Raw genomic sequence first — 10,495 nt, 5'->3', positions numbered from 1 at the left:
AGGGCTCTGCGGGCCGTAAAGGCCCTAAGCCAGGCCAAAAGAAAACCAGGGACAGAAAAGGCCCCATGCCAGGCCAAAGCAAACCAGGGGCAAAGAGCGTTTCTCCCCCAGCCCTCCCCCCCCACCGCCTCCGATGGTAAATAGACCGCGGAGTCGGCCGCTGGGGGGGGGAGGGGGGGGAACGGAACAAGGGAAATCCTGGGACCTGCCGCTTGGTGTCGCGCTCGACGCTGGCACCAAGATGGCCGACGTTCCCGCCAATTTCGCGCGAGAGGTCGGCGTTTTTTGTTTTTTTTTTAATCTTTTCCCGCGGCAGACAGGAACAGCTTGGGGAAGGCCGCCGGATGGTCCCCGACCGCAAACGCGAGAGGCTGCCGCCGAACAAGCACCCCCTGAAGACAGGCCGACGATCCTGTGCCCCCCCTTTTTGCCGCCTGATGAAACCGCGCTCGCTAGAGGCGCACGGCGCTGGAGTCGCAAGTCGAGCAGGCCGACCCAAGCGGCCTGCTCGGAAGCGTGCCGAAAAAGCAAAATTAAAAAGAGAGAAGGGAGAAAGAGGGAAACGCCGAAACGACCGCTGCAGCAGAGAACCCGGCGCGCTGAAAAGAAAACTGCACCGTTTTTTGTTTTTTTTTTGTTTTTTGTTTTTTAAACTGAGCTGTCCCTCGCAGCGGTACGGCGGTCTGGCCGGGGCGAGAGAACCGGGCCCCCGGTATCCCCCGGCTGGGCTGTAAGCGAACCCCGGATCCGCGACCCGTAGCCCAGCCAGTGCCCTACCAGGAGGAATGGTGCTCTACCAGGAGGAATGGTCCCTTCAGGACCTAGGAACCTCCTGGGAGCAAACGACCCAGCCCCGAGGCATGCCGGCGAAACGCAACGAAAAGAAGAGCCACGCGAATAAACAGGTAGGATTAAGGCGACCGACCTCCCCCCGCCATCAGCGCCCCCCCGGAGCCAACACGGAGCGGCGACGCGAAGGAACAGAGCCGGAAACAAAATCAACAACTTTCTTTTTTTTTTTTTTTTACAAAAAAACCTGTCACTATCCACCGTCCTGGAGCCCTAATCCAGCAGGGGTGAGTGAACCGGGCTCCCCGGTGTCACCCCAGACGCTGCTACTCGCGTAGCTGGGTCCTCGACCCTAGCAGCGGCCTCAACCGGGGGAGGGTAGTCCCCTCAGGACCTCTCAACCCCCCTGGGAGGCAGGGCGGACGGGACGTCAGTGACAATTTACAATGCAAAATGCAAAATTCCCAAAAGAAAACAACTATAGCCTAAACTGGCCTAAAACCAAGTAAAAGAACCAACCCTGACGGAGTACCAGAACCAGGGCAGGCAGGAGCTGTGACCGCACCTGCACCATCTACTGGAGACAGAGTAAGACTGAGGGGCTGTGACTGGCACAGGGGCATATATGGCTCCGCCCACAAGTTTTAGTCTGTCTCCATCTACTGGTGCGGAGTCACAACCCAGGTGTCCTGGACTGATCCTGGTACGTACAGGGAAATTAAATTTCACTGTAAACTACTTTAAATGACAGATTCTTTTCTAGATGTCATCCTTCTGACAACAGCATGCCACACCCACCTAGGGAACAGGAGACAGTCCTCAGCTCTATTTTACAGTTTTTTTTTTTTCCTATGTTGGCTATGATCCACCTTATGCACTGTCTTGTCCTGCAATTATCAATGTTTCATACTTAGGTGGATCTTCTGATGTATTGTTAAGTTGTGATTTCCAAAGATAGCTTCTGTAACATTCACAACATGCAATATGAATTATCTCAGGGCACTCTCTCAATGGGTTTGTTTTGCATATACCATGACACACATGAACCTCACTCATAAGCCAGGGTATTCTGAGAATAATATCAAGAGCTAGTGCTCCTCTTAATAGTCACATTGTGCCAAAGAAAGCCATCTGCTGTAGTTCATAGGGTGTCATATTTACAGGCAATATATCAAGGTGTGCTTATAAGTTTTTTTTTAATCAGGTCAGTGATGCCCAATATGACTGAGACTATTTCAGTATCTTTCGGCGATGTTTTCTCAGTCTCCAGTTGCATTGTTTGGTACTTAATAATCTCTGTGTCCATATCCAGTACAACAGAGCTGCTTGCTAGTAACATTTTTATTAAGCAATGCCATTCTTGTGTTTTTCTCTTTTTTAACATTGTCTGATTTTCTCGTATCAAGCATATCTCTTGCTATGGGAATATTGCATGCGAAATTCTTATGTGCTTCATATTGTATAAACCCGGTATGATTTCTGTCAGGAGTTTTACTCACACTCAGAACACATAAATGGTTTGTGACAGAGATGGTATCTCCCAAAGGGGTTGTTTTGTGCATACCATGAAAGAATGAACTTCACTCAGAAGCCAGGGCATGTTGGCTACGATTTCAAGCTCTCAAATTTACAGCTAGTGCTCATGTTAATATGTGCATTTTTCCAAAGAGACTCCTTCTGAAACATGTAGAGCATAATACATACAAGCAACATTGAAGAAATCCTTTATAATCAGGTGCCCTATACAATTTCTATAGTTTTCTGCCATAAGTTTTTGGTCTCCATTAGCACTTGATGATATTTACATAACAGTATAGGCATTTGCTACTGATGCTTCTAAGTAACATCACCCTGACTGAGCCCAAACCTGTCAGATTCTGGATGCTATGCAGGGTTAGCCCTTTGTGGGACCTGAATAGGGTAGACCAGAGGCTGTGGGCTATAACAGGCAAAAGCAAGCCACTGTAATATCCTGCCAAGAATGTCATAGTTGGACAGTAGGCCGTGATAAAACTCTACGAAACAAGAGTTCACCCCCACTACTGTACTCATGTTTAATTCCTGTGTCTGTGTGAATACTCTGATGTATTTGAAGATGCTTTTTCTAAAGAAAGTCTTTATCACACCCAGTGTACATAAATAGCTTTTGCTGCACAGTTTCTCAATGAAGATAGTTTCAAAAGATTTTGTACATGTAAATGGGCTTTTGAAAACTGCCACTTTAACACACATAACTTCTTTGAAAATTCACTTCCTCGAACTAATTTTCAAAAGGTTTTATGCATATAAATGGACTTTATGCACTTAATGGGCTTCTGAAAACAGCGATGATGTAAGCCACTTTTACAACTGAACTCCTTTCAAATTTCACTCCAATGTGTGCATCTTTTGGTGCATTTTGAAATCTAATTTCCACCTGAAGCATTCACCGCACTCTGAACAGAGAAATGGTTTTTCTGCTGTGTGGATCTTTTGGTGAGTTTGTAGATGTGTTTTCTGACCAAAGCTTTTATCACACTCAGTGCATGCAAATGGTTTCTCTCCTGTATGAATTCTCTGGTGTGTGGTTAGATGTGATTTATGACTGAATCTTTTTGCACACTCAGCACATGCAAATGGTTTCTCTCCTGTGTGAATCCTCAGATGAATTCTTAAATCTGATTTCCAGCGGAAGCTCTTACCACATTCCATGCATGCAAATGGTTTCTCTTCCATGTGCATCCTGTGATGTATTTTCAGCTGTGACTTCCAACTAAATATTTTATCACAAACAGTACATATAAATGGTTTCTCACCTAAGTGCATCCTCTTGTGTATTCTCAGTTCTGACTTCCAAATGAATATTTTATCACATTCGGTACATTTAAGTGGTTTATCTGATACATGGGTGCTTTCATGTTGTCTCAGATTTGATTTCTGACAGAAGGTTTTATCACACTTGGTACATGCAAAAGGCTTTTCTCCTGTGTGGGTCCTTTCATGTATTCTAAGATGCGCCTTAAGAGTGAAACACTTAGAACATACGTTACATAGATATGGTTTCTCTCCAGTGTGAATCCTATAGTGTATGCGCAGTTGTGATTTCTGAATAAAACTTTTATTGCACTCACTACATGCAAATGGCTTCACACGCAAGTGGCTCCTCAAATGGATTCTTAGATCTGATTTACGAGCATAGCATCTATTACACTTAGTGCAGGTGAATGGTTTCTCCCCAGTAGGTCTTACGTGGGGTGATTTAAAGGTTTCTCTTGTTTTGATGCTTGGTCCTTCCTCAGGAATTGTGTATATTATCTGTTCTTTTGGGCCGGGCTGGGATCCACAGGTCTCAGTCTTTTTATTTCTGTAAATTAAATGACTTTTGCTTCCATTTTCTACAAGATCTCCCTTTTCCTTCTCTAATGCAGGTTCTTCCTTGCAGGCTCTTAACACAGAGGAGCTGTGAAAACATGATTCTTCATCTTTTTCCGGAAATGTCTTGTACGGTTCCTGTTTTTCAGCACTTTCCGTATAAGGGCTCTTGGTTTCACTGCTAACTTCATTATCTCCTGGATAACAGAGAAAGTTGAAGCATCAGGCTGTACATTGATGGCAGAGACAAAGTCTTAGAATCACATCTACAAAAGCCTCATTATTGAATAGACAAGAGTGAGCTGGGCCCTGGTGTAACGTCACAACGCATATTTATAATTTTTCACCCGTAAATGAAGGCCATATAGAGATTCCAAATCAGCAATGCACTGACTCATTGTGCATAGCATAACATCATGCAGGGGAGGAAATAGGTGAGACCCAAGAGATTTAATAACATTCCATTTTGGGCCAGGCCTGTTGGTTCAGAGGCAAGTGCTGTGCTGTGCTGTGCACCACCAATCAGAAGAGCTAGGTTCAGTTTCCTTGCTAAGACTCTGCTCCCTGGGACAGCTGAAGACAGTGAGAGGCAGCAGTTACAGCCCCAGGGAGCCTCAGCCATCACGCACTGACGACACCTAACGACCAGACACAGAGTCGAACTTTGCAGGTTCTGGAAGGAACTACAGGTTGTGGTCGCTTGGCCAGGGATCATTGTGGCAATGGCTGAGCTAATCTGGGTAGGAGGGGGGGATAAAGGAAAAAAATCGCCAGGTAGTTATAAGTGAAGACTCGTGGCATCACAACCCAATAAAGGCCAATTCCCACTGAGCTAGAAGCCCAAAAGTAGAAGGTGGCCAGTACCAGGCCAAATAAAATGAACAAACACAGCCAGTTTTCTTTTATTTGTAAATAAAAGGGAAAAAGCAGCTTGAAAAGTTGGATAAAAACCGAGTCTTCTGCCATTTAAATATTGCTCTTCACATCTTATAGAGCATGTACAGAAGCACTGATTAAGATGATGTTAAAGCTGGAGCATTAAGTGAAGGTAGGAATTGGCTATTATCCTGGCCTTCAGTTGGATTAAGAGCTGAAAGAATACAGTGCGCTCCATCCATTCTTACATTCGATACATTATATAAAACCCATCTCATTTTCATAAACTTTCTGGCCAGGTATGAAATAAGATAACAGTTTAAGTAAGGAGGAGTCACCTTAGTCATTTAAATCTTTACCCAGTCACCCAAAGCTAAGACTATGCAGGTGAAGAATAAAAAGTCTGCAGGGACTTCTTATATGCAAATTTTATAGAGAAAGTTCCCTTTGAAAATGGACTCAAAGTACCTGCACAGAATGGCACCTGCCATTTCTACAAGTGCTTTTCCCGCTGTTGAATTTACACACACACTATTGTGAAAGTTAAACATACACGTGTAAATTCTGAACCTGCCACAACTCTGTCCTGCTTGACACTCCCCCCCCATATAAATGTATTTTGAGAACAGACTCCTCCGCTGCATTAAATGTGTAGGTTTTCAGCCCGGGGCACCAAAAATCGCCAGCCAAAACACATGAGGTAGATTTTGAAAGCAGCGCGCGTGCGCACATGGACACACCGATTTTATAACATGCGCGCGTATGTTATAAAATCGGATGGCCGTGAGCACAGGGGGGGGCACATTTTCATAAAATACGTGCGACGATGCAATTGGGCCTTCCCTAGTTCCCTCCCAGTCCACTCCAATTAAGGAGCCGATTGGGAGGGAATTTCCCAAACCCCCCCCCCCCCCTCCTACCTCTACTTCCTCCCTCTTCCCCTCCCCCTAAACGTAACCTACCTTTCCCTAATTTTTTTATTTTATTACTTACTGCTCTCTGGAGCAGAAGTTACCGGCACATGCTCCAAGCCTCTACAAAAAAGCAAAAAAAATACTGCTTTTCTGCGGTTCCTCCTACTTAATATCATCATGATACTAAGTAGGAGGAACCACAGAAGGAATCATCAGGAAAAAAAAAGTCTTGACAGTGGTCAGGTTAGGGAAAAATGACAATTTACAAGCATCCATTTTCCTAACCCACGTACAGCCACGTCTCCTGGGCGCCGAATGCCAAGGACGCACTAGGGACGCACAATGGATCCCTAGCGCATCCTTTTTAGTGAGGCAGCTCATTTACATATTAAAATTGGGCACCGAAGAGACGAGGCTGTGCGTGCATTAAAAAAAAAAAACAGGCACCCATTTTTACTCGCAACTTATTGCATCGGTTCCAGCATGCTAAAGATACTATTGAAACATTTACTCTAAACTGAACCAAACACTAAGTGCAGAAAATTGAAACAGCAGCAGGGAACAGTCTTACTTATCAATTATTTCAAAGTTCAATTTTTAAAAAAAATCAAAAATTGTATTATAAACCTTAAATAATAATTATTTATTTATTTAAAAACTTTTATATACCGGTATTAGTATGCATACATCATACCGGTTTACAATGTAACTTTAAAGGTAGAAATTACAATGAACAGGGAGGGCGAACAAGGAGGAGTATACAAAGAGCAGGTTTGACTGTTATAGTTTTTAATTTTCTGTAATGATTTGTTTTCTGTTACATCTTTACTGATCCTATGTTTTAATGTTTTTAATTATGTTAGTCCATTTCGTGTAACCGTTTAGACCTTACATTTTGTATAGGTGGTATATAAAAGATTGTAAATAAATAAAATAAGTAAATAAATTGGAGCCTAAGAAAAGTGAGGATTTAAGAGACTGCCAGTAACAACATTCTTTAGATGAGCTACGAACACAAGGAGGTAGCTTCTGCATGGGGTCCCCGGGCTCACATTGGCTCAGAGAAAGGAAGACCTATAGAGGGAAATGCCCTTGTATAAAATCTTTCCTTATTTCTATTTTTTTTATAACTAATTGTCTTGATTAATATATGTAATGCTTCTTCAGATGCTGTGTGCTTATTACTGATATTTATTTTTGACCCTGTCTTTGCTGATTATACAATTTTCTAGCAATTATTTACCAAATTATTTACCAAAACTAAGTTTTGCTTTTACAAGCTTGTGTGTGCTCAATGAAGTAATGTAACACTACTCAGCCCATCTTTCACAGTTGCAGGAACCCACTGCTTGTCTCTGGGATAAGCAGCCTGGAATCCATCTACCCCTTCGGATCCTGCCAAGTACTCGTGACCTGGATTGGCCATTGATGGAAAACAGGATATTGGGCTTGATGGACCTTTGGTCTGACCCAGCATGGCAAGCCCTATGTTTGGTTCATTCAGAGTAAATAGCATAAGGATCACACCTTTCAAAGATGAACTAGCAGAATCTCTCTAAATAGGGAAATATAACTAATTTCCTCAATATTTAATACTTTTCACTATCTTCTTCACATTCCACTGGTAAAGTAATAGTCTAAGAAGGCAGATGATAGCAAAACAGCATCCTCTAACTTTAGTTAAAAAAAAAACCTCACTAGAAAAAGGTGAATGCTCCTAGTACTCTTTCATTGTACAAGCATATATAGAATGCTTACAGAATGGAAAAACTAACTGCTATACGTCAGTGTTTGAGAAATGGAACGTGACTTGTAGTTTGGAGAATAAGGGGGACATGGGGAAGCAAGGTTTGAGAATGGGGGAGAGCGACAGGGAGATGAATGTGTTAGATCTTAGACAGCACACTTCTATGGTAACTAAAGCATGTTCATTTTAAATTGCATATGGCCTACTTAAATTAAGCCGTAGTTGACTAAATCACAACTTAAAAACAGTACTACACAGATTAACTCTTTGTTTACGGGTCTTCCAGCCAAGCATTTACATCTTTTAATGATTCAGAATGTTGCTCTGTGATTGGTGTTAGACTGAAATGCTTGGGATTATATTTCTCCACTCTTATTTAAATTTGCATTAGCTGTCTTTTCTCATAGAGGGTCTAATTTAAGTTACTGGTTCACCTTCAAAGCCTCAAATCGGTGGCTGATCCGACTGGTGCTCCTGTTTTTGGAAAAGGCCAGTTACTGGCTGGGATATATCTTGGTTTGACCATCCAGAGCTAGACTCTGATCATTATGTGAAGTGTTGTCTTTTATGTACGTTACTGCCAAAAGAGTTTATGTTATTTTGGACAATCTTTTATATTTTGCTGTACGTAAAAATTAAATTGCTAGGCAGCTAATAGTCTCATTGTTTCCGAGTACGATCACAAGTGCAGAAAGATGATCTCTGATGCCCTCAGCTATTCAGCAGTTTGTTTCCTCGTCAGTAAGTGAGATCACCTATCAGCATTGTCTTACCTGTTAGGGAGCTGCTAATCGTCTCCGCCCTGTGGGAGTTGGGATGCTCTATGGCGCACAGCTCTTCCTCTTGTTTAATACTGAGAGTAAACACAGACGTGATAACTGGGAGGCCTGCACTGGGACTTGGGATATCTTCCTTTCCCTCAGAAGCAGGCCCATCACTGCAGCTGTGCGGCTCATCCTCCTCTTTAATCCTCGATAAAACCTCAGGATCAGCAGCTGCAGAACCTGGAATGCATATTCAACCGAGCTTTAGGTTGAGGGGCTAAACTAGGTGTGCACAATCCAATTTAACTTTTGGCTTTGCCCCGCACTCCATTCTCAACCTGTAGAAAGAGGTTGAAAGTATATAGATCCTTTTTTTTTTTTTTTTTTTTTAACCCTGTAATTTCCTCCTTCTGTGGGTCTCCAGCCGAATCATAACCGGGGCTGAAATCTGGCACCATGAGCCTTCAGTTGCTGCTACCCCGTGATTCCACCTCCCCCCACACACTCACACACTTATTTAATTATCCCTTCCCAAGCAATCTACTTTAGTCGAGTCACTGCAGTGACGGTTCTTAGCGAGAGGCCATGTACTAAGGCTCTTTTCAGAACCCTCCAGAGTCATGGGTCCCAAATCCAGGCCACTGCATGACTATGATGGCTCCCTCCTCCACCCCTTTCTCCCCAGGGCTCTGAACGCTACCTCTGCAGAACAGGAAAGCAGGAGGACTGAGCTGAAATGGAAGCAGGGTCCCTTCTCTGCCAGGGTTGGTGTGCGGCACTGCCACTTGGGCCACCAGACCGGCCTGCCTGCCGACACTTTCTGTACCCGTGCGCCGGCAGCGAATATTCAGAGAGAAACTTACTCAAGCAATTCCTCCTTTAAAATTTTGCTAACGGCACACAGGTAAGAAAAAATTAAAAATTAAAAAAATTACCAGCAGCCTTTGCTGCTAATCAGGCTACTGAACGTTGTTCCACTCCACGGCCACAAAGCAAAAAACGTACATGCGTGCTTTCTCCATGAAACATAGTGCAAAGCAATGTCTGTGTGCGCAAACATTTTCTTTTCGTACAACTTTTTATGAGCTGAGCTCAAATGTATGCGCTATGAGCCAGGATAATGCAAATATCATCGGGATTTCTTGGGCATGCTATGTTTGGCCGTGTGTTCATGACCTTTATGCACGCGCAAGCATAGCGGGAACAATGATGCAAAATCATCGAGTCAAAAGAACCCACAGATTTTGTCCTAAAGCAGAAGATTTGAAAATTTCCCCACACAATAGACAAGATTTAATAATGACAGAAAACATTTTTCAAAATAGGTTTAAGTCTTCTTGCTTTGACATTGTATCGATCTTCAAAATGTATGTTATATGATCTCATTAAGTCAATGTACATGTCGCTCTATAATATGTATGTCATGTTGTAAACCATTGTGATCTTTATATTTAGTCAAATATATATATTTTTAGTCAAATATAAAGATCACAATGGTTTACAACATGACATACATAATATATATATATATATATATATAATAAATGGACATAACATAATTATGACCCCAAAGAGGATTGAGGGCAGGATCTTTACACCCCATCCTCTTCCCTGCCACTCTATATTGTATAAGTTCTCAGTTTCAGTCACAAAGCCAAGAAGGAGCATCCTCAACTCACAGCTCAGACCTTTTGCTTAATCTTAGCCAAAAGGACGATGAGCGACAGAAACCAGTGAACCAGGTGAATTGACATGGACTCACTTCTGGGTGTAGTTTTATGGGAAAGAGGTCTTCCCTTTATAATCAGTCAAGATGCATTCAATGAGAACAAAGAAAAGGAAAAATACTGAAAACTCTTGTTACCTAGCGAAATCAGAGCATCGTAATTATCCTTCATGACTTCCTTGTACAGCTCCTTCTGCCCTTCTTCTAACCCCTTCCACTCCTCCTCCGAGAAACTGACTGCAACATCGTCAAATGTCACAGATACCTGGAGAGGAAACAAATCATAAATGCTGCTTCAGCTTCTTTCTTTTTTTTTTGTGATGCCCCC

General features: G+C 42.8%; 1 protein-coding gene across 3 annotated transcripts in view; it reads right to left on the bottom strand.

Annotated features, from left to right (window-relative positions):
- Nucleotides 1-1,507: 1,507 nt before the first annotated feature.
- The window catches only part of LOC115083927 (gastrula zinc finger protein XlCGF28.1-like), a 57,960-nt gene continuing 48,972 nt past the window's right edge, over nucleotides 1,508-10,495 (bottom strand). For all 3 annotated transcript variants that reach the window (XM_029588039.1, XM_029588038.1, XM_029588036.1), the window contains exons 2-4: nucleotides 10,306-10,432; nucleotides 8,451-8,681; nucleotides 1,508-4,337 (exon numbers count right to left, since the gene is read on the bottom strand). In XM_029588039.1, coding sequence (XP_029443899.1) covers nucleotides 3,157-4,337; nucleotides 8,451-8,681; nucleotides 10,306-10,339 — 1,446 coding nt within the window. In that variant the 5' untranslated portion in view covers nucleotides 10,340-10,432 and the 3' untranslated portion in view covers nucleotides 1,508-3,156. The remainder of the gene's footprint in view (nucleotides 4,338-8,450; nucleotides 8,682-10,305; nucleotides 10,433-10,495) is intronic.

This window comes from Rhinatrema bivittatum, chromosome 2 (assembly GCF_901001135.1).
Source record: "Rhinatrema bivittatum chromosome 2, aRhiBiv1.1, whole genome shotgun sequence".
In the NCBI taxonomy this organism is placed as follows: Eukaryota; Metazoa; Chordata; class Amphibia; order Gymnophiona; family Rhinatrematidae; genus Rhinatrema; species Rhinatrema bivittatum.
Note: the sequence above shows the minus strand (reverse complement) of the source record. Positions and strands in the feature narration are given on the sequence as shown.